The sequence below is a fragment of the Falco rusticolus genome, chromosome 5 (assembly GCF_015220075.1).
Source record: "Falco rusticolus isolate bFalRus1 chromosome 5, bFalRus1.pri, whole genome shotgun sequence".
Classification (NCBI taxonomy): Eukaryota; Metazoa; Chordata; class Aves; order Falconiformes; family Falconidae; genus Falco; species Falco rusticolus.
Window position 1 is genome coordinate 55,138,659 of NC_051191.1, and position 23,776 is coordinate 55,162,434.

Below are 23,776 nucleotides of genomic sequence, written 5' to 3' on the forward strand. Positions count from 1 at the left end.
TTCAGTTATGTTTCCATTACAAATTGGGTTTTTTGGTCATGTGCACATTGCTTTGTTTTGATCACCAAACTTTCATGGAACAGATGGAATTAGAATTCCTTATGCTATGTGGTATGCAAATTTCAATTTAAACCAGTATTTGTTACTTAGTAAGATTCTAGGTGCACTCTTCTCAGTGGAGTTGCATACAAGATTAGTGATGCAGCCTGCCTAGTTTTTTAAGTTCACGCTTCTTGCCTACCCTTCCTACAATGGTTTTAGATTACAAGTAAAATACCTATACTTTTTTTTCCCCGATTCTTGAACATAGTCCAACACTCTGCTTATCTTCACTCATCTGCAGAGTGTTTTGCCAGGATTTGATTTTTTGCTGTCTGTCTTGAAATGTTTCAAGAACAGTTTTTAAGCAGCACTTAAAGTGGTGCTATGGTTGTAGATGTTTCAGGTGATGAATATAACTGGAACACATACCATATAGAGTGTGCAGACTGTTCAGATCAAGCATTTGAACCATTTAATGGCCAGTTATTTGCAGGGAGCTTGGTTTTCCTAAGTTATTTTAATTCAATACAGGATGTCCCATTTCAGTCACTTTTTTGAATTTTCAATAAAACAAAAGTTTTGCAGAACATTAATGATACTTTAATGCAAACAGCTATCCTGGTAAGATAAGCTGTTCATTCTGTCTGCTTTTATTACTTCCTGATTCATGCATTTTTATTAAAGATCTAGTATTGTCTTACAGCTTTATTAAACTGTCCTGTCATTCCCATAGCAAAGATGATTTGCTTCAGAATATTTGACTGTTGAAGAAAATCATGCTGACTTCATTCCTTGTAACATTTCTGAAAAGTTTCACGCCACTTTCCCCTCTGTCTCTTTTCAGAGAATGGACCTTGGAGAATGTCTGAAGGTGCATGACCTGGCATTAAGGGCAGACTATGAAATAGCATCCAAAGATCAAGATTTCTTCTTTGAGCTTGATGTATGTATTTTGTCTTAATGGTGAAGAGGAAGCACAATGTTTTGTACCTAGTTGGATTAAACTGAGCAACAAAAGTTTGCAGACAGAGGGAAAACTTTTGGAAAGTAATTTTATAGAAAGAGGGAGAAACCATTGGCACTGTTAGATAAAGAAAGGATACATGCCTCTTCATGGCTATGTATGAGTATTGGTAGTTGGCTCTAGGCAGAACTGTTAACAGCCTTCCAAGGAACAAATTATCATAAACCTGGATGCTGTCTTAGTGTTATAGCAAGCAAATGTTAAGGCTCTGTATGCTTTGAAGAGAATCATACTATGCTTATTGAAGAAAGTAATTTTGTATAGGGGATAGAAAAATCATATGCTATGTCCTAGTACACCATAGTTTGAGTAATACGGTTTTGAACTCCCAACTAGAAAGTTAGTCTCCACTAGCACAAAAAGTGTTGGGGTTTTTGTTGTTGTTCAGAGGGGTAGTGTTAATATGCTTAATAGCTTAAGACCCTAGTGAAAAAAGCTATGGTATTGCATGTATTGGCTGGATGAAGTGAACCTGAATATCCTTTGAAGAATTTTAATGCATGTTAGAAATGCTCACTTCTTAAGAGAAGACTTAAGACAGATTCACTTCCAAATTTCTGCAAATACTTAGAACTATGACATGTAGACTGATTTGTGAAGTGTGCATTAATGCGTGTGATTAGTCACCATAAACTGCTACTTTATTGTTTTACAAAGCTTTCACTAATTGAGAAAAAGTTAAGTCTTAATAAACCTGGAAAGTGTTAAGGCTAATGAAATACTCATGTTCTGGACAGCATTGATCAGTGTTCTTATTGATGTTTTAGGCAATGGACCACCTGCAGTCGTTTATTGCGGACTGTGACAGGAGAACAGAAGTGGCTAAGAAAAGACTAGCAGAAACCCAGGAAGAGATCAGTGCTGAAGTTGCAGCTAAAGTAAGCAACGTAAAACTAGTTCCTGAAGTCTCTTTGAGGGCCTGTTTTTATAAGGAGCCAACTTAAGGCTTTGGCAAGCTATCAAATCGGAAAATTCATCCTGAGGAGGGGAAAAAAAAAGACACTTTGTGTGTCCTTCCCAAAACTGCCTTTAAAGCATGGAGAGGAAAACACAGGGAAGAGAGATCTCTTGATTTATTTGAGCTCAGGCAAGTTGACACTCTGTGATACCGTGCCATACAAATTTAGTAATTCTTACACTTTTTGATCAAAACTTCATCCATAAAGTAAACAAAATTTGACATGATTTTCTCTAGATCTTGTAACTGGGGGAAAAAAAATTATAATTTTTCTGCACATATATGCACGTGGTAGGAGAAGTGGTTGTACGAACACTGATTTTGCAAGACTATGGTGTAGACAACAGTGTGGATTCCTTGAATTTTCTGAACAAAATCCTGCTCTGGAGTTGGTTCATAGACTTGGTAACTCAGCCTTTCTCTGTGTGTTTTTACCTGAGGCAACTTACCTTTCACTTTTACCTGGAGAAGTTATCTCTGCATGTTTCTTTTGATTCTCTTGTACTGATTTTGTATATAATAACTCAGTAGTAGTTCAGATTGTTTTCCATAATTAGAACCATTTCCTGTGTTAAGCCTTTCTTTGTCTTTCAAGGCTGAGAGAGTTCATGAGTTGAATGAAGAAATCGGGAAACTTCTGGCCAAAGTAGAACAGCTTGGAGCTGATGGGAATGTGGAAGAATCTCAAAAAGTAATGGATGAAGTGGAGAAGGCTCGGGTAAAGAAGAGAGAAGCAGAAGTAAGTTGATTGTTTAAGGTTTGGGGGATGGAGAGGGCAGGGTCCAATATTAAATTGGTTGGCATCTGTGTAATGCAAGATGTCTTATCTGCTGTCATTTCCTTAATTACTTCATATAATACTAAATAATTTGCTTTGCAGCATCCTGTACAGTTACAAATTTCTACCTTTAAATACACTGCTGTACTATTAAAATTACACTTACTTCCATAGATGATGCATTTATCTTAGTTTAGCTGTATTGGCCAGTTGTATCTGTGGATACTGCAGTTGCATCAGTTGGGCTGATTGTTCAGTCTCATGGCTCTTGCTGTGGCAATCCTTTGTGCCTTGTGCTGTGCTGACATGGCTCATCGTGGAAAGCTTCAGTGAACTGAACCATTGTCTTCATTGAAAGATAATTAGTCAGTGCCTTAAGTATCAGGCAAGTCAATGCAACCCTTGTAACGTTCAGGTGGCAGAATTCACCAAGAGCTTTTCCATATTGTATTTCACAAAGATACTTACATTTATAGAAACAAGTATCTGCAGTTGTTTCAATGGTACCAGAGGGGTTGCTGACAGTCTTACCTGTCTGTCATCTGAGTGTCTGTAGATAAATTTTGCTTGGATAACTTGTTTAATTAGTGTCTAAAATGCAGGTAGATTCTCAGGAAACTACTGCTCATTTAAACTGGGTTCAGAATTGGAACAGGTGTAATAGTTAAATAATAGTTTAACATAATAATTGTAGTGTTAATTTGTATTCATTATCACATGTGAAAAGGTTGTTCATCCTTCTAAGTAGTATGATCTTAAGTAAAGGTAATGACCATCCCACTTTGTTTAATTTGCAAAACCAGTTGCTGATGTTCTGGTTTTAAATATGGCCAATCTTCAAAATAGGAACCTGCCTTCTATCTTAATGAGACAGTTGATTTATGAATAGTGTGAATTAACTAAAGGGTGTGCTGGAGTACATTAAATTTTTTTACCTGTTCGTAGCGTATCTTTGGTAAAATGTGATCTTTGTACTTCTGTGCATTGAGAAATAACCATTAGCAATATTTCCCCCGCCCCCCCCCAGGAAGTATACAGGAATTCTATGCCTGCCTCCAGCTTTCAGCAGCAGAAGCTACGGGTTTGTGAAGTGTGCTCAGCTTACCTTGGTCTTCACGACAATGACCGACGACTTGCTGACCACTTTGGAGGAAAACTACATTTAGGATTTATTGAAATAAGAGAGAAGCTTGAGGAACTCAGGGTAAATCATTCTTAGATCTTTGTGTGTGTATATGTGTGTGCTCCTACTTAATTATTTGCCAGGCAACCTTAATGGAACATTTCTTTCAGAGTGTGTGAATTTTTTTTTTTTATTATTACTTTAAAATCTAGGATTTCACTAGTCTACAAAACACTAAACATTCTAATTTAATATCTTTTATCTGGATAATTTGATAAGATGACCTCTTTTGCTCTGAGGTATATTAAAACATGTTCAAAGTAAGACATCTTGGGAACAAAGAGTGTGATTCTACTTGTAAAATGGAGAACTGTATTTTGAATAACAGTGATGCAGAAACATGTGGCAGCCACAAGGGATAGCCAAATGGACTTCACTTTTAGCCAGTTGTTTGGCTAAAAGTAATAATGAATCTCTTGAAAATACAACATGTAATGGACCTAAGCAAGTGATACTTGATTTATTTAATTAGGATAAAATTTTAATAGGACTGGTGTTGAAATCCTCCTTTTTTGGTACCAGTACATAGGGAGGATGGTAACACACCGCAAAGTTTTTTTTTGAAAAAGATCTGCAGAAATGCTTGGAGCTCATACAGCCTGCTGTGTGGTGAAAGATCAAAACTCTTATTTGTTTATTTTATCCAGACAAAGATTAGGAGGTGACACTCATTCTGTAGTTACCAAAACCTGAAAATGAGTTGGTTTTTTAAGTAATTTTTGCAGCTTAACTGACAAGAGACGAAATAAATAAGTTCCAACAGCTCAAGGCTGTGGCTATCCAAAGCCAGAATACAAAAAGATATATATCTTGAAGTCAGGCTAGCTATTGAAATAATTGTTATGGGGAGGTTGCATGTTCTCTGTAGCTTGAAGATTTGAAATCCAGTTGGAATATTATCCTAAACAACACTACCTTGACCAGAAATCACATACTAGAAGACTTAATGGAATTACATTCTAGACTTCTGGTATTCAGGAGGATGGATTTGGATGCAAGATGATGTCATTTATCATCTTATTATGCAAATTCTGGAGTGCAAGGCTCAATTAAGCATTTAACTGTAAAAGTCACTAAAGGCAAGAGCTAAACGAGTTGAAGCTCTATAAGCAGAAAATGCTGATACTGAGTTTGAATGTATTGGCTTGGTCTCTATTTCATAATATTCCAGCTGTCTTGCATGGATACTGAGACTTACCCTTTGGAAATCCCAACTCTTTCTGTTTACTTCATTGGCAATTTAGGCTCCCAAATACAGCTTCTGTAACTTAAGCCTTAGATGTCTAGAACAGATCGTGTGTGCTTCCTATCATCCCTCCATGAAATTATGCAGAGTCACTTGAATAAGAAACCTTGCTTGTAGTTACTGATATTGCACAAGGAAGTATAGATACAATTTGACATAAAGGGTTGAAATAACTGATGATTTACACCATTTGGAAAAAAAATGCATGGATAATTATTTCACATTCCCAAAGCATCAATAAAATAATCTTTTGAAGTACTTCGCTAACAAAAAAAGAAAACAATAACTATCCCCTCCTTCCTCAGAGCTCTCCTCAGAGATCTAATCAAGATGCTGCTGGGGCAATTCCACATCTCAGAAGAAGGTCTTTACAAAGAGTTGAATTTCTTGCATCATGTCCAGAAGGTGGCGAGACTTGGGTTTGGCCAGATCTCCAGTTGTGAGTTCCACATCTGAGGGCCCTCTACTGAGCGTGCCTTGTCCCCAGTAGTAGTGAGTTCAACCTGGGGGCTATCAGCTGAAGCATCCTTTCTAATTATATGTCTCATGTTCACAATACGGAAACAAGTAGCTTCAAAACTAGCTATGAGTCCAACCAAGTCCTTTAAGACTAAGGATTTCTTTATGTCACAGCATAGCTGAAGGAGTTAATAAAACAATTAACTCTCCCAGTTCTGATTCCTTTCTATCTCTCCCCAGTAGCCAAAATATGATAGGATTGGCATAGAAACTCTCACATTAAAGGCATGACTGATTGCTCTGACTTCCCTTTTGTGGAAAACTTAATATAACTATAAATTTCAGGTATTGTTGTAACACCTATCTATCTGCTGCAGCGCCTCTGCAATAACTTCTGTTTCTTGGGGAGAAAAACCCACAGATACATATACTGAGGAAGAGAGAGGGAATAATATACACACAGCAAAGGGAATATACATGAGGGAGAGAACTGAATGTTAACTGTCTAGATTATTTTTATAGCACCTTCCTTTGAGAAATTTTGAAATGTAACTTAATGTATTCCTTTGCTTTTAGAGGATTGTGGCTGATAAACAAGAGAAACGAAATCAGGAACGTCTGAAACGTAGAGAGGAGAGGGAAAGAGAAGAAAGGGAGAAACTAAGGAGGTAGGGATCTATTTTAATTGCGTATACATAATGACTAATTTAAGTTTAATGGGTCAACTGTGATGTAGTTCGTACACATTTCTAAATCTGAAGAATCACAATAGTCTGCATTCCTTGGAAACTTAAAAAGACATGAAATTCGCTCTCAATCCAACTCTTAAAATGTCAATTGCTTTTATAGAAAGCCCTTTTTAAAAACTACAGATAGAAGTGTCTCTACATATTTGAACAAATGGCCTTTGAATGAGGTGATTTTCAGGTGTGTACCTTGTTTTGAGACCTGACAGATGTGAGCTTACATGCATGTGAGCTTCTAACATCTGATAGAGGTTATTTTCTTTATAGATATTAGATATTGGAAGTAGTTGAATGTATGACTGAGGAAAGTAATTCCCTGTTCCTCTGTGAAGTAGTTTCCAGGCCTTGTGGGGCTAGAGCAGAATGGAATCTGAACTGCAGTTCTCTTGACCTGTTAGCTTCAGACGTCAACAATATAAACTTTTGAAATCTATTGCAGTCTGATAATACATGCCTGACAAATAAGGGAGCACTGACTTGAACTGTAAGCTTTTTCTGTGGGAGGAGTGGGAATAAAGAGGCAGGTTAGATTTTCTTTGGGGTTCATAGTATGGTGGGCTCAAAAATAAATGAAAAAACAACAAACACAAAACAATTGTCAGAGGGATGTGTTTCCTGGTAAGTATGTTACAAAAATGATCACACCAAATAAAAGACCTTTAAATAATTGCTAGTAAAATAAGAAATGCAGTAACAGGTCCAACTAGTCTGGTTTATTATTACTAAATTGTACTCTAATTGATAAGTTCTGTAAGAAAAATTGATTTACTATTTTCCATTTATTTTAGGTCCAGATCCCACAGCAAACATACCAAAAGGTATATAAATCTGCAGACAAGGAATACCATAAGTGAAGCCAGCCTTTCACAAGATGGAACATTATAAATTTATTTAGAAACTATTAGTTTAAGATATCCATCTTTACAGACAAAGCATTCTGTTATATAATCATCTCTCTGTGTTTATACAGTATTTATCACCATGCTACTGAGTTTATACACATACATATATTTTGTGGCTACTACAATGCAACTTTTTGTCCCAAATAACACTTATAACACAGAGAATTAAACACGGGCTTCTCTTTTGAAGAAAGAGGAATATCTTTCGGTGAAAATCCATGTTCTTAAAACCCTAAGCACCAGGTTAACTCTCAAGAGATGACCCATTAATAGTACAGGCTTTCTTCCTAACCTGCACAGTTGAAGGTCACTGGTGAAGTATTATTGCAAAGTGATTGATTTTTTATTTTTTTTTTTAAGGAAAGAAAAATAATCATTAATTTGTATGGTGTTTAGAACCTTCCAGACTAGTTTTATTGTAGTAGCTATGGGGAAGGATAGAGTTCTGTTTTCTCAGAACATCATATTACCTAGGTTCTGGCAGATGATCCCTATCACTGTATCATGAAGTTCCACAACTTTGCCTGAGGAAGACAAGATTTTAAAATTTTAAACAGTTTTTTTTCTAGATGTTTAATTCCTTTCAAAATATTAATTAGAATATTAATATAAATATCTAAATAATTGTAGGCTTTCCATTCTGCCTGTGATAAGACAATGCGGTAGCTCTGAACCCTGCAGACCATCCTTTGTATGGATTTGCTTATGCATGGAGTGCATAGTGTTCACAGTGCACTGATGGAGTAGCTAGGTGAATGCAGTGTCTGGTTTAAGTCTTTTCTGTTCCTAGATCTAGGTCCCGAGATCGCCGCAGACATCGGTCTCGCTCAGCCTCCCGGGAACGAAAGAGAAGAACTCGCTCCAAATCCCGTGAGAAACGCCATCGTCACAGGTCTCGCTCTAACAGCCGCAGCCGGAGTCGCAGCCATCATAGAAGCAGGCATAGTTCCAGGGAGCGAAGCCGAGAACGCAGCTCCAAAAAGAGGTAAATGTTGAGCTAGAAATAAATTACTTTTACTAGATGCCCGATGAGAATTTTCACACTAAATAGTTTACATTTACCAGTTGGTAATTTAAACACGTTTTGAGACTGTCACAGATTTCAGTTACACCTTTAACATATTTGTGGTTTGACATGTGACATACCATAGCGTTTGGGGGGTTTTGTTTTGGTTTGTTTTTTTAAATAAAAATAGTAGTGTTATGTATTATTTCTGGTTTGGACGAGTGATATAAGGTATTGGTGTCAAGTTAATAATACTACTAGCTTCCTGCAGTGTAGAAAGTGAAACAGCTGATCTCCTTTTGAACCCAGGGATATCAGCAGTTGTCTTACTATCATACATTTGGATTTTCCCTTGGGCTTTTATTCCCAGTACCAGAGCCCATCAGCTGTGTACTGCACCAGACAAAACCAGGTTTAGCTATACCTGAAATAAACTTGTTGCGTTGCATCTGAAGGTGTTGCTTTGCAAGGAAAGTGGCTCAACATCTCATTGAAGGATTACTGTAGAGAGCACTGTGGGGCTGTTGCTTTTGAATGACTTGATTGCTCTCTGCTCCTGAGGATTTGCTGGTTTATTTTAGATGAGTGAGGTAAGCATGATTTAGAAGAGTGTTGGAATTGCACAATGAAGCATGTGGTAGGGAGGTCTGCTTATAACCAGGATTCCTTTCTTGTATAGGTCAGCCACCATGACTTAGATTTGAGTGCAGTACAGTGTATGGGGTTCCCAGTCTTAAACCCTTGACAGACTGTTCACTTGCAAGAAGACAAAAGATCTGGTTTTGAAGTGACCACCCATGCAGGGTTTATAATTCAAATGATTTTAGGACTTAACATCACCGAGAATGGAGAAGTGTATGTTGAATATGTTCAACTATCTCCTGGGCTCTTTGCCGTAAAAATGAGCTGCTTTCTTCCTGGAGTAGGTAGGTGACTGTAGTCCCATTGTGCTCTGTAAGAGAGCATAAAAGATAGGGTTGGTCCAAGTCTTTTGTTTCCTTCTTTTTGTTGCAGGTGGATAGAGCGCTGGACATTTAAGCTTTAGTTCACATAATCAATAGGGTCCAGTATTTAAAATTCTTCAGAGTGTTCTTTAGTGTCCTAAAGTCAACATTTTGGATTCAGCAATTTCCATCTTGATTGTAGCCTATCATTACAAGTTATCCTAAAGAGCCTGCCTCTTCAAGCCATTCACACTAGCAGATTAGCAGATCTTCAAACCCATAGGTTTTCAGTCTTAAAATAGACATTTTCCTTTAAATCAGTACACTTGTTAACTTGGATAAACCAGTGTGTAGAGCATATGCTGAAATTGCCTTTAATTCTTCAGCTTGGAAGTTCAGCCTTGCAAGACGCAATTGCAGTCCTTCAAAGAAAACTATACTCATTGATTTTTCTAGGATTCTCATTGTAGTATGAAATGTGCAATGGAAATGATGCATTGTCTTCTGTATTGGCACAGAAATGTGTAAGAACAAGGAAAAGGTGTGGTCCATTGGTGCTGTCCATACAACAGTAAATGTCAGTCTCAGCTGCCAAAGGTGAATTGAAAAAGCACAAGGTGATGTGAAGATGAAGTCAGTGTCCTTTTGCAAGATACTATCAAAGAATAAGCCCTTCAAGCCTTGTGTTGTGTGAATGAATTAAAAAATATACTTCAGGGCACAAGATTTTAACCTTACCATATTCAGTACTGTAAATATATCTCCTGATGTCAGCTTCTGCCCTGAAGAAATGAGACACATCTGTGTTGGAAGGATCCCTGGTACAAATAAGAAGTTTGCATTACTGTGAACTTGAGGGGAAAATGTGCCATCATTAGCAGCTCATACCTCTTATTTCTCTGAAGTCAAACAATATTTTTGCTCTTAAATTATGTGTATTATGTTTTCAAGAGACTGAAGAATCCTTAGAGCTGTGATCTTGTTGCATTGGGACCTGGATAGCTATTGAACTTGCAGCCAGGCTCTCTCCTTTTTAGAGATGCTGTTCTAGCCTTTAGAGCTGCTTTTCACATGAATGTGGGAGAAATGTTTCCGTTGAATGCCATACCACTGTTGATGCTGGAATCAAAAATAAACTTGAATTTGCAGGCTCAAATGTATTATACTAACTTGTCTCCCAAGAGCTCTTTTTCTAGTCCAGGGAAGTACTTGTTGCCAAATCCTTTTTTGGTTGTGGGGCTTTTTTGTGTGTGTTTGGGTTTTTTTTTGATTGATAGGAATTTCTTAAAATCCTGATAATACTTTTATTCAAGCCTGACTGTCTTAAGCTCAAAATAGTAATTTGTCCAAGGAATTCTGGCCAAGAATACTCTGGAGAATAAAAGACACACTCCAGCAAAGTCAGCTTCTTCAGGGAGCCTTTTGGTTTTGAATAACCAAATAAATTCAAATCTGGGAACGCAGTGCTTTTACCAAATCCTTGCAAAAGAGCACTGTGACAGTAGAAGTAACAGAAAGAAGCTGAAAGCTGCAGCTGTTGCAGCCCATGGTGTCACTAATTCTAGGGCCTTAAGAGAAGTGTGGAGTTGTGGTTGCTACATGGGAAGAGTTGCATCATTTTACGTTGACGGTAAAGCCTTCTAGTGTGATTTTTGGGCTTGATTAAAGTACCATAAAATACAGTTATTTTAGACTGCTGAATCGTGCTCTAAAAGCTCTTTTGTGTCTGAGAGGTTTTTTTCAGTTTTGGTCACATCCATTATGGCTTCAACATGTAAGCGTACTAGGCAATTAGACTCCGTACTAGAGAAGCACTTTGATGTGCTTCTCCTGTAAGTCATTTTCCCATTTTGTTCTGTATAACAGCATTATCACAGGCAAACACACAGTGAGTATTATGTTTGCAGTAAACTGCAGTTGCTTCTGGTCTTCCTGTCCACCCTTCTTCAGAAAGTATTTTCTGAAGAACCTTTCACATAAAATTAGACACTGCCACCTCATAAGATACTTCTTCATTTTGAAAGTAAAGGTATGTTTGTTGTGTGCTATATCTGAGGAATACATAAATTTGTCTGGCAAACCTCTTTTCTTTGACCTGTATCATCATTCACCCTATGAACAGGTGGCTAGATTTAAGTATCTTAATGGCTGGGATCTGATTTCAAATTTATCAGTAGAAGGAGCAGACATCCACACTCTGTGGGCACAACTGAACATATACAGAGTATCTGGCAACAGTAGCAATGTGGTTAAGATAATGGGAACGCACCTGGTATGGGAACGCATCTGGTAGTGACAGCAACATGCCTATGGTAATAGGAACCCTAGTCTACCCAGGCTTGAATTACTGGCTCATCAAAAGCACGTCTAAATAAAGCCCTGCTTTTCCTCACTGTTAGCTGTAAGTTCCAAATAACTAAAATTAATTATATTTTCATTAGAAACAAAATACATAACTTGTACTTCTTGATTTGCAATGTGAAAGTGAATGTTTGCAATTAGATGTTGAGATGCATCCTCGCTGGCAAGATCAATCATGACAGCAGGCCTAAATATGGGTAAATTGTGTGATGGTTGTATCAGTATGCTTGAGCCCACTTACAAGAATTCATGTGACGTGGGCTAATGCGCTGCCATAAGATACTGTATGGACAAACAGAGTCCTGGAAGTCATAGGGTGGGGCTTCATTTTACTTTGTTTTAGATTACTAGGTCAGATGTAAGTCTCATGAGTCTCATTACAGACTTATCTGACATAATTTTGTGTCTATTTTAAGATAAGGCAAATTGTGCCTTAAAATATTTCTTGTGCTAACTGTTAAGGAAATCTGGCTGATGTCTGTACTGCAGACATTTAAAGCTGGATGAGATAGATCCTACTCTTAGCATATAGATTATTTATATATTTTTTTAAAAAAAAAATATCCTTCAGATCCTGGTTGACAACAGAATATTCCAGCCCCGTGCTAATTCTCTGCTGTGGCAGAGAAGTACAGACTTCACTTTTTTCTTTCTTTTTTTTTCTTTCTTTTTTTTTTTTTTTATTTTTTTTTTGAGGAGAAAGCCAGTGGGGGGAGCACAGGCCCATATAGTCAAACATCTTACTCTTTGGAAGGTTTGAAACTGCAGCTACATCTTTTCCTGCTTTCCTAGATCTGGCAGGATTCTTCCAGAATGCCAAAGCTGCCCTGGGATTTCTGTCAAAGGCTGGAGATGGGTTTTTTGTCAGACTCAATGCAGGCACCCACAGATACTGTCTTGGAACCAGTATCACATATTAGAGCCTAATTCTTAGTTACGGCGGTGTGGATGCTGCCCACATATCTGGTGAAAGGGTCTGTTTCTGCTGAAGAATTCACTTGGATCAGTTAGGAAGTAATGCCTTCCAAGCATTCTAGATAATGTAAGTCTAGCAGAGGTTCTGGTTCTAAAGGCTATACCTTTATTCCTTGCCCTTGAGGAAGGAAGGAATGGTATTTTAATTCCAAGTCTTCTAGTAGTAATGCTGCTTGCTAAAACAGTTGTATAAACTTTCACATCACTATGCTGTGATTCATTAAAACCAGTCTTGCTTCTTGTCAGCTGATTAGAGATTCATCTCTAGATCATCTAGAGATGGGATGGCTGGACAAATTAATCTTGTATTCCTCCAAAAATGTGTTGAATGAAAAGGCAAAGCTGTGGGTGGCATCACATCCGGTCTGTCTGCCTATTTTAGGATTAATTACTAGAGTTAGCCCAAGTCAACCAGTTTGGAAGCACTGTTACTTCTTCAGGGGACTTGCAGCACAAAATACTTGTCAAATAGCTGTATTAATTCCAGTATTAACTTCTTATTTACCACATAGTTCCTCTTCCTAATTTGATGTGTAGTTTGTGGAATAGAAGTAATGCCTGTGGATCTCTGTGTTTGCAAATATTAAGTCCTGCTAAACACTGCATTGTGGGGAAAGTAATCTTTGCAGCTGAGGAACCAAAATGAAAGGCCAGTTTGTAAGCTTATAAAAGGAAGCTCAAGAGCATTTTGCAGACTTCAGTTTTGAAGCTTTGTGGTGATCACAGTAATTCCCTGTAAGAGGAGAGAGTACAGTCTTACTGCCGGTACACCAGATTTTTTGACTCGGAAATTAAGGGCTAGCTTTATAGCACGCTGTTAAGATTTTTCTGTGCAAGTATGCATTAGAATCTTTTATGATTCTACAATTTCAGACTACATGGATTATTGAACAGAACAGCTATTTTCTGGCTCCATTGTAAAGATTTTGGAAATCCCTATTACCAGAGTAAAATAATCGAAAAACAATACACACCCCCAACACTGCAAAATCACACAAGGGATAATTCTTCTAACCAAACCTAATTGTAGCACAGATTCCAGGTTTGGCTTATATTTGTGAAGTAATAGCCTCATTCTAGAATTATGCAACTTAATTTCCCTCTGCATTTAATCAAACTTCCATTTTTAAACAAATCTAAGTTTGTAATTTGTATACGAGATAGACTAGACATTCTTCTCAAGCTAGAGACTACAGATGAAAAATTTCAATTAAACTTCTGTTGATGCAAGCTTGAGGGTAGTGGTTGAAAATAAGAGATTTAGTGAAGCATGTTGACCTTAATCTGGGCTCTCTAATAAAGGTAGATTAAATTCTGTCTCTAACAATATTTGTCTTGTAATTGGAAGTAGGAAAGGGAGAAGAGTAGAATGATTTCTGATGTCTTCTCATACACTTCTATTTATATAAATCTAAAGTTTGTTGGAAAAAGAAGAAAAATAAAAAATGAAAATTATGTTTGGTAGCTACAGATTCATGACTGACTTGAATTCTTGAATTTACTGCACTTTTCAGATCCTCAAAAGAAAGATCTTCCAGAGACAAAGAACGTTCAAGAGATCGTGATAGAACATCACGTGATAAAGATAGAAGCCCAAGAGAGAGGTCACCACGAGATTTCAAAGACAAGAAACGTTCTTATGAAAGTGCTAATGGCCGATCGGAAGACCCAAGGAGCTCAGAAGAGCGTGAAGCAGGGGAGATATAACTGGCTGTATATTCACCTGATCTCTAGCTTCCTATGGAGTTGCATACTATGGTTTAGTTTACAGTTGTTCAAAGGGACACCAGTGAGCAGTTCCAGACACTGATCCAACTAGGGTAGATGTACAGTATATAAAAGTGGTTATAACCAAGTCAGAATTAAACCCCATCAATTAATGATGCCTAAAGCTGGGTCCTGGACTTCCACTAAGTTGTAAAACTTTTCTGAAAGATTTCTCTTTATTCAGGACAACAGTTTTATGTACCAAGATGCAGATCTCGATGTTTTTAATCTCCTTTCCAATACAAGTTAGTGAACAAATTATATTGTACTACTTGCCTTGGGTGCTTTTGAACCTTTATAAATTCTCCAATTCTGCTCCAGTCAAAACAGCAGCATTGAAAGGTTGTATTTGGGGGAATTTTTTTTTTGTTTGCTTTTTTTGTAAGAGGGTGGGTGGATGGATATTAACTTTTACTCTAAGGTTATGTTCCCAGTGATTTTTTCTGTTTGTTTGGGAACCTAGGAGTTGATTACAGTGGGAACATTTAGACAGAAATGTGTGCTGGAGAAAGCGGAAATGTCTTTTTACAGTGCCTATTTAGACTTGGAAATTGAACAGCTGTTGCATTACATCTTTTTTATTTCTACTTAAATTTTGAAATCAAAGCCAGTCCCATATCTGTACCATTTGATTGGTATGTGTTCAATATATTTGTTTTTTTCCATAAGGACTCTCTGCTTTTTCTTGTGGGATACATCCTTAATTGTATTAAAAACAAAACAAAAAACCAGCAGAACCAATCAATTGAAGAACAAATAAAAAAAAAATAAAGGAAACCACATTGTCCAATAACTTAAGAAGGATATACTGGTCTCTTAAGGTGGTCACTAAAAAAACTAACATTTGGTTATTAGCATTTTTAACACAGAGATGTGCTCTAGGAGAAGCAATCTCTCTGATTATAATCCTGAACATCCTAAGATGTTCAAAGTCAAAACCATGTGGTTTTGACTAACTAGCTAACACTAACTCCTTAAATGACTTCAGTTTCAAAAAGCACCGTTTCATTTACGTCAAGCTGCCTTTACATAAAATCACAGAATGGTTTGGGTTGGAAGGGACGATAAAGGTCATCTAGTTCCAACCCCTCACCATGGGCAGGGACACCTTCCCCTGGACCAGGTTGCTCAAGGCCCCATCCCACCTGGCCTTGAACACTTTCAGGGATGGGGCATCTACACTTTCTCTGGGCAGCTTGTTCCAGTGTCTCACCACCCTCGCAGTGAAGAATTTCTTCCTTCTATCTAATCTAAATCTACCCTTTTTCAGCTTAAAGCCGTTACCCCTTGTCCTATCACTAAGTGTCTCTGTATAAAGTCCCTCTCCAGCTTTCTTGTTAGGCACCCTTTAGGTACTAGGAGGCCATTATAAGGTCTTCGTGGAGCCTTCTCTTTTCCAGGCTCAACCCCCACTCTCTCTGCCCATCTTCACAGGAGCGGTGCTCCAGCCTTCTGATCAAATCTTCATGGCCCTCTGCACCTGCTCCAACAGGTCCATGTCCTTCTTATACAGGGGGCCCCAGAGCTGAACACAGTACTGCAGGTGGGGTCTCAAGAGAGTACAGTAGAGGGGGACAATCTCCTCCTTTGACCTGCTGGCTATGTTTCTTTTGGTGCAATGCAGGATGCAATTGGCTTTCTGGGCTGCAAACACAGATTGCCAGGTCTTGTGGAGCTTCTCATTGACCAGCATCACCCAGGTCCTTTCGAGGGTTGCTCTCAATCCATTCTCCACCCAGACTGTATTTGTACTTGAGATTGCCCTGACCTATGTGTAGGACCTTGCCCTTGGCCTTGTTGAACTTCATGAGGTTTGCACAGGCCTGCCTGTTTAGACCCCTCTGGATGGCATCCCTTCCCTGCAGCGTGTTGCCTGCACCACACAGATGGGGTTGTCAGCAAACTTGTTGAGGGTGTGCTTGACCCCAGCTGTCCAAGTCACTGACAAAATGTTGCTGTCGATTCTGTTGGATTGAAAGTGCTTTGGGGCATACAAATTCATCAGATATGCCTTGCTCCCACACAGAAGAATTTAGAAATTGGCAAGTTCTCCTTGAGATAGCACCGCTGAGTTACTTAACAGTGATGCTTAGGAGCAGTGTTTGTCATGATGTATTGGCATTTTCAGCAGGTTCTGCAGAGTCCTCAGTATCTCCCTAGTCCAAGTGCCTCTGTGGGCCCACTAATCATGGGTGTAGAGTATCACTGTGAATTCACTGTGTGCGTTTTTCCTCACCTCTTCAGTACGGTCAGAAACATGGGTGATATTTCTGACAGTAGATAATTCAGCAGTATTTTGGCCGACAGTGAAAACTAGAACAGGACCTTCACATCTCGGCAAGGACTTGTAGCCAACATGGCATGTACAGTCCACTTTGAATTCATGTAGTTTTAAGCTCCTAAAGAAATACTGTAATAATAAGGGCTAATTATCTAACTTTTTTTTTTTTTTTTTTTTAAATTTACCAATGAACATGAGTTTCCTTCCTGGGAATGTTTTATGATTTCCTGCGTGGCCCAGCTGCATGTTGAGTCTTGAGTTTCCAGCGTTTTTCCCTCTGGTAGGGGCATGCTCTATTAATGCTTGCTAACATCTGTTGGAATTTTAGTGGTGTGACATGAGGCAAACAGTCATTTCTAGATCATCTTGCATAGCAAAATTGCCAATGAACAGATTGGTAACTCCTTTGGAATTTATTTCTGGAATAAAAATATTCCAGAAGTTCTGAGGGCCTGTCTCCCACTGTGGCCAGCAACTAGAAAATTTGTATTGTAAAGGGAGGGTGGGGGGAGGAATTTGCATACTGTGACAAAACACTGCTTAGACTCCTTACTAGAAAATTCTAGGTAATACGCCATTGATTTTACAAATGGCTTTGAAATTTCATTATAAACAGGTGATCGGCTTTGAGCCTTCCCTTATTTATAGGTTTTCATGGGGTGGTGAGCTTCATAGTATCCAAGTATCACACTAATGTTAAACAGTGAGAAGGTAAGTCTTACTTCTGGTTTCCTGATAATAATCTGGATAGCCTGTGGAAATACATGCCTCGTGTCTGAAATGAGGACTGGAGTGCAGTTAGGAAGAAACTGAATTAAGGCGATTGGTACAACACACCTCTGATGCAAGAGATCTGGAACATCTGCCAGAAAGGGAGACTGCTTTATTAGTTGTGCCTGAGTAAGTAGGGATCTTCTGCCCCTCCATCAAGAACCAAGCGACCATAATTTCCAGGAGGGGAAACCGAGGTATTCATCACCCGTCTATTTCCTGCTGGACAGCTGAAGAGTGGTATTGGCAGACGTTAGTTTGTGTGGTCAAAATGATTATGAAAGGTATTGGGGGGAAATAAATATTCATCTCTACTGCATCATATAAGGGACAGAGCTTTGACACCAATCAAATAGTTTGGCTTTCATTGCTTGTGGTCTTTAATTTCCCGGTCTTCAGTAAATGGTTCAGCAATTGTGAAATCTGACTTCTGGTCTCGAACCAGATCAGAAATACAATGGCAAGATGGTTCAGAAGATAAGCCACTCCAGCCACCAACCCAGATCAAGTATGTCCTGCAGGCATGGATGTACTACCTCCTTGTCACACAAATAACATCTGTCCACACTATAGTTGGGACTTCCCACACTGAGCCTGTTTGCCCAGATTTTCTCCCTTCAGCCGCTCTTCAGCCATTGGTTATTACAAGATTGAGAGCTGGAGGTGGCACAGGAAACCTGAGGGGGATGCTGCTGTGCAGTAATCTGTGCAGTGAGCTGTACTGCTGCTGCTGCTTCACTAGATCTCACGGGTGTGCAGGTCCTTGAGAGGGGCTGAGCTGACATCTGAGAGTGCTCGAGGCCATGCCAATTCAAGAATACCTTCCGTCCTGCAAGAGGCTTACTGCAGCCTGGGAAGGGAATGGAGCTCCTGAGAGAACCTAAGGATACTGTACCTGATCATCTCTGAAATTTTGACGACGCAGTTGTAGCTCCATAGCAGTTTTTATCAAACTGCAGGTGCACAAATTGAGCAAAAAGTAGATTATTTGATTTATTTAAAGTGTTTGAAATGTAGTAAACCTGCAAGCATTATTCCTGTATCTCTGAAAGCTCTTGCTCTGGTTCAGTCAGGGGAGCATAAAAGAGAAGAACGTTAAGATGGTAAGCAGCTAGAAGATGCCACATGACCAGAAATGAGGTCCTCTCCTAAACATAATGTGAGTTGGTTTTCCTACTGGAGCAGGAGGAGCCATACAGTAAAACAGTGATGTTTCCAAGCAACGGGGTGCTTGGCTTAGTGCATCACCCACCGTCAGATGGGCAGTGAAGCTGGCAGAGGCAGCTGTTCCTAGCTGTTCTCTTGCCTTCCATCAGGTAGCGCATCTGGGATTTACCATCCCCTGGAGCCCATCTGTCTGTCCAACCTATCTTGCAACAGTTAGCACCTTTGAGGCACCTTCCATCCTGCTCCAGGGGCAGCAGCAGGAGAAAATAGGTGACCCAACTCCCTAAGGCAATGCAAATGGATGATTGTGCAAATGTTAAATAGCCTTGAGGCAAGGATTATCAGTTTAGCTGAAGGGAAAAAGGTAGCAACTTGTCTTAAGACATCTGGGACCAACACAAGACAAGATAGCTAAGGGCATTGGTGGGTACATCTGAACGAATGGTTTTAGCTGTAGGAACACCGTATTCCAATAAGCTCCTGTGGTGCTGAAGATGACCCAGTGCAACGTGTGGTGTCTCTTCCAGGACTTACATATTCAAGAAGATTGCAGTTGCAGTCAGCATTAAACAAAGTACAAATACAGAATGAGCTACACACCAGAGGTGATGGCACTGTGCAGTGTGTTGTGTAAGGCTCTGCAGCACCTGATAACCCCCCCAGTTTACTATTCCTCATCCCATATTTCACGTGCCACCTTCCTCAGCATAGTTGCCCTTTGTTCAGCAAATAGAGGTTAGTTTCGCCTGATGCAGTGGCTTATGAAAACTGTTAATGCAATTTTCATTCAGTCCTGTGTGGTTCTTGCTCTTTGCTTTGATGGGTTTTTTTCTACCTGCCTCTTAATAAATTCTTGCACCATTACTGCATCAATACCGTTGATGCAATTCTTGAATTTTTCCTTTCAGTAAGACCTGATATCCATCTTTCACTGTGTCTTGTAAAACTGGGACGCAGTGGACTGCTGGACAGTTCTATTAGCAGCTGGAAATACGAGGGAAGAGAGGAAGAAATGTTTGTTTCTAGCCCATGCTCTCCTCTTTAACCCTGCTTTCCCTTCTGTAGGCTCACCATGGACAGTCAGCAGGCAATTAGAAAACTCCCTTATGACTTGTCTCTCCTGGCTCTGGCTTTTCACCTCCTGTTGCTGGGGAAACTGCGGTGCCAAATTGCTTCCCCAGGCTGCTGGTGGTGCTCTGCAGAGCAGGGCAGGCAAGCAGCGTCCTGGGAAAGGCACCAGCGGGGAGTCCAGCTTAGCTAGCAAGAGCTGGGCTGGACACGGGCAAGGTCAAAAAGGGCCCGATGGACAGCAGGAACTGCCGTGGCTGTACAGCCCTTTCCCAGGCTGAAATACCTGAGGGATGCTGACTGTAGTAAAGATTCAGTGGTGATGCTTGGTTAAGAGCACAAAGGTTACAAATTGTTCCCAGTACTGGCTCAGGGAGGCTCAAAGGCAGCAACTCTCACAGCACTGGCCATCGCCAGAGGCCTACTGAAGCCTCCACGTATCCATCACTAGAAGGCGATAAATAGGTTGGGGACTTTGCACTGAGCTACTGTAACTTTTCAAATTGCAGCCATCTTCCTAAGCTCAAACTGGTTTGCAGTGGAGCAAAGGGAGTAAAGAACTGATTTCCAACAGGCTAGTGTAACTGCTGCCTTGGTGGAGGGTGGGAGTATAGTGCAGATACCAACTCCATTATTCTTTCTTGTCCTAAAATTCTGCCTCTGCTCATAATCCCATGCAAAGCACTGCCGGTGGCCTGTGCTAATGGGAAGTTTCAGCGCAATGTTGGGATCAGCCTGCTCTGCCTGATGGCAGTGGTCAGTGGCTGCCAGGTGTCCTTGGTGGACAGCTTGGGGAGGCTGGATGGAGATGAGCAGCACCACCGTCACCGGCAGCATGTCCCTGATTTGTCTGCTCCCACATGGTTGTGCAGGGGGCGAGTAAAGCACCATGTTGCTGCCTGCAACTTGCCACAGCAGTGCTTCCTCCTGGGGAAGTGCTTCCAAGGGAGGCAGAAGCAGAAGCCTGGGCTCTCCAAGGCGAGCATGCAGAATATTCTTGCAGTACAACAGGACTGCCATTGCTACTGTCCACTGAGTAAGCAAACAGTTCAGTCTAGGATGCTATCAGTTCACACCAGGAAAAAAATCACTCCTGTGTGTCTTAGGCTTGTTTGATACTGACCATGTGCAATCTGACCAGTGTAGCTGTGCCCTGAACTGGCCCAAACCCACCTCACTGTGTAAGCCAGAAGGGCTGTGGTGTGGCATATAACGTTAACTGAGCCCAGTGATATTCAAATTACAAATATTCATTATCTCAGTATTAGCTTTAGCAAAAGTAAAGAAAAAAAGGCATCATCTTTCATATCCCCTTTCCCTAAAACAGGATGTTGTAATGAAAGAAAGAAAAGATTTTGCAATATTGAAAACTGAGAAGGCTAGAATAGGTCTGGTGGCTATTTCGGTTTCATTTGCAGCTTGAGTCACATCGGTGCTTTTACGAGATACCCGAGTGCCGTGCCTGATAGACAGGCATTTGAATTCAGTGGGTCTTCTGTTCTTCCAGGGACCACTGGCTCCTAGTGCCAATTCAGATCTTACAATTCACTTGTCACATCTCGGTATGATCCTAGGCGGCAATCCTTTCTCATTACACACATTACAAGCCTTGTGGTACCTTCTGTTTAACCGAGGAGACAAACTGAAGGTCTGACAGGGCTCCCCTGCTCCTCTCCAGGTCTAGCAAAAACAACTGCCCTGGCACCAAGCACAGGGTAAAAGCATTGCTGTTCCCAGCATGATCCCATCTGGGTCGTACCCTCATCACCTTCTACCTGTCACTAGGTGTTCAAAAAGCATCTAGAAGAAGGCCCTACTCTTTCAGTGTAAAACAAGACCTCTGAGGGATCTATCTATTCCTACGCCCACAGCTCTACAAGCAAAGGAGCTCAAGCAGTCCTTCACTTCAACCACCAATAACACCAACGGCCTTCCAGCAGGAAGAGTGGGTGCAAGACAGGTTTTTCCTCTGGGCCCTGCTAGAAGGGTTTCCTAGAAGCTTCCCCAAATCCCCTGCAAGGTGCCTAGTCCCCTTTATGGGCAGCCCCAGGACACCCAAGACGACTTCCCTGCCTTCCCCACCTTGCTGAGCCCCAGACCTCGCTGAGCTCTCGCTGTGCTGTAGGCAGAGGCGGGAAGGCTGCCTGGCTCAGACTCTCCAGCAGGGAAATTATTCAGCTTAAATGCCTCAACAGCTAGGTTAACTACTTCTGTAAAGAAGATTGCCTCGGTATATTCATAGCCCTTGTCTTAGAGTGATTTGGTGGTGCTGTCACACACCACTGGACTCTTGGATTTCATCCCAACATTGATTTGTTTTTGCACAGGGATGCCTTGCAAATGCACCTGTCTCTGGGTAAGTTCCCACTCTGTCACCACAGGGACTGAAATTTTTCAAGTTAAATTTCTCTCCTCTCTTTGCCTATGATGCTTTATTTATTTTCTATTCCTTGTTCTTTCCCAAAGCTGCTCCCATTGGAGGGTCTGAGTTCACTCAATGAAGTTGATGAACTGTATTTAAGTACTTAGGTGTTTTTGCAGTTAAGTAATATTTGTAATCAGGAAAGTGTCTGGTTGTCTCTACAAGGTCAAGTTTCACTTGGGGGGATGCTTTTTTTCTCCAGCAACATGGCTGGCAAAGCACTTTGATTTTAGTAGTTGAGGGGATTAACTTTCCTCCATGAGCTCCCTGTCTTCTTCTTCTTCCCATATTTTCAATACTTCTCAGTATTTTCCATGTGTTTGCACTGTTCTGGTTTAGGTCAGGCACAAAGATTACTCCATGGTACTTCGCTGATTTAACCTGTCACAGGCACTTGTCATACTACCCATGCTACCTCACGGATTTGTTGTCTCACCCAGACCTTCCTGATGTCCCACAGGCTGTAAGAAAACCATGAAGCTTTGTGCAAGGAGGGCTTTGGTCCCACTCACTGGTGGTGCTCTGTGGGAAATCTCTTCCTGCTACCTTTAGGCATGATGTTTCCCTTAGGTTTCTCTTCACAAGGTCAAAGTTATCTCTAAGAATGCATACAGTATGTATAGCACCACATATTTACCGGTTCAGTAAGTAGTGTGGGTTTTTTGCCTCCAAAGTGTGTGAATATTGCTGTTTTGCAGCAGCACAGGGAGTTACAAGGAAAGTCAGACAGGATTGTGCAGTGAGGCTACTGGAAAACTGGGAGCTCAGCTCAGGTATCCTCAAGATGTCATCTGATCTATGCTCTGTTGGGAAAGCTTCCTGCCATCCTTTGAAATCTCAAACAAAACAAAAAAAAGGGGGCATGTACTCCTAAACCACTCACATCACACAAATTTTAAAAATTTAATGTGTCCCCCCTTTGTAGATGGATTTAAAAAATAACTCCCTCTTTACTTAAGCCTGAGTTTGGTTTGTTTCACACACTTTGGTTTTGCTGTGCCTCTCTCCATCACAGGAGCAGGGAACACAAAAGCCTTAAACCATCAGCCAGTGGTGTCAGGCTTCTGTCAGCCCAAGGTGCCTATGGCAATGATGAGCATGTCATTACAGCTAACCCTGGTCATGGCAAATAGTGCTTTTAACATGCATTAAAACAAGTAAATAGAAAGGAGACCTTATTTTAAGCTTTTCAGAGTGTTAAGTACTTGTACTCCCTCAAAGGGATTCGAGACTGTAAATATTTTTTTACAAGTCTCGTTCTTTTCTTTCAGTACTTGATGATGTTGTGCAATACGCTTCCCCTTCTCCCCAAGCGGAGTAAAATACTGAATCAAATAAAGCATCCTGCCCCATCCTCCCTCTCCAACGAGAGTTCATCTTCTGAACTTTGGGATTTCAGCATCTTTTGACAAACAAATGGAATTGGTGAGGAAACCTACATGAAGGAGAATTCTGCATTTTTATCTGTTTACACAATTGTTTTTTCATGGTCAAGTGAAAAGCTTCCCTTTCCAGTGCCTGAGGAGCCTGATTCCTGCAAGCGTGATGGGTGCCTGGGTGGGAGCTTGAGCTGGTTTCAGTAGACCCCCCAGTACCACCAGTAACCATGAACTGTAACTAGCTACCACCACTGCACATCGCCAGTGCCTTTTCCAGGCTACAAATGAGAGGATGTA

At 40.4% G+C, this 23,776-nt stretch overlaps 1 protein-coding gene across 7 annotated transcripts in view; it reads left to right on the forward strand.

The window, feature by feature from the left end:
* The window catches only part of LOC119148087 (putative RNA-binding protein Luc7-like 2), a 35,446-nt gene extending 20,387 nt beyond the window's left edge, over positions 1–15,059 (forward strand). For 2 of the 7 annotated variants that reach the window (XM_037387713.1, XM_037387718.1), the window contains 8 exons: positions 887–985; positions 1,834–1,944; positions 2,620–2,763; positions 3,830–4,006; positions 6,267–6,358; positions 7,225–7,254; positions 8,129–8,323; positions 14,139–15,059. In XM_037387713.1, the coding sequence (XP_037243610.1) occupies positions 887–985; positions 1,834–1,944; positions 2,620–2,763; positions 3,830–4,006; positions 6,267–6,358; positions 7,225–7,254; positions 8,129–8,323; positions 14,139–14,331 (1,041 nt within the window). In that variant the 3' untranslated portion in view covers positions 14,332–15,059. Of the gene's footprint in view, positions 1–886; positions 986–1,833; positions 1,945–2,619; positions 2,764–3,829; positions 4,007–5,536; positions 5,671–6,266; positions 6,359–7,224; positions 7,255–8,128; positions 8,328–9,806; positions 10,458–14,138 lie in introns of those variants that run through there. The other 5 variants (XR_005104299.1, XM_037387715.1, XM_037387714.1 and 2 more) reach the window with 5 other exon arrangements.
* Positions 15,060–23,776: the final 8,717 nt, after the last annotated feature.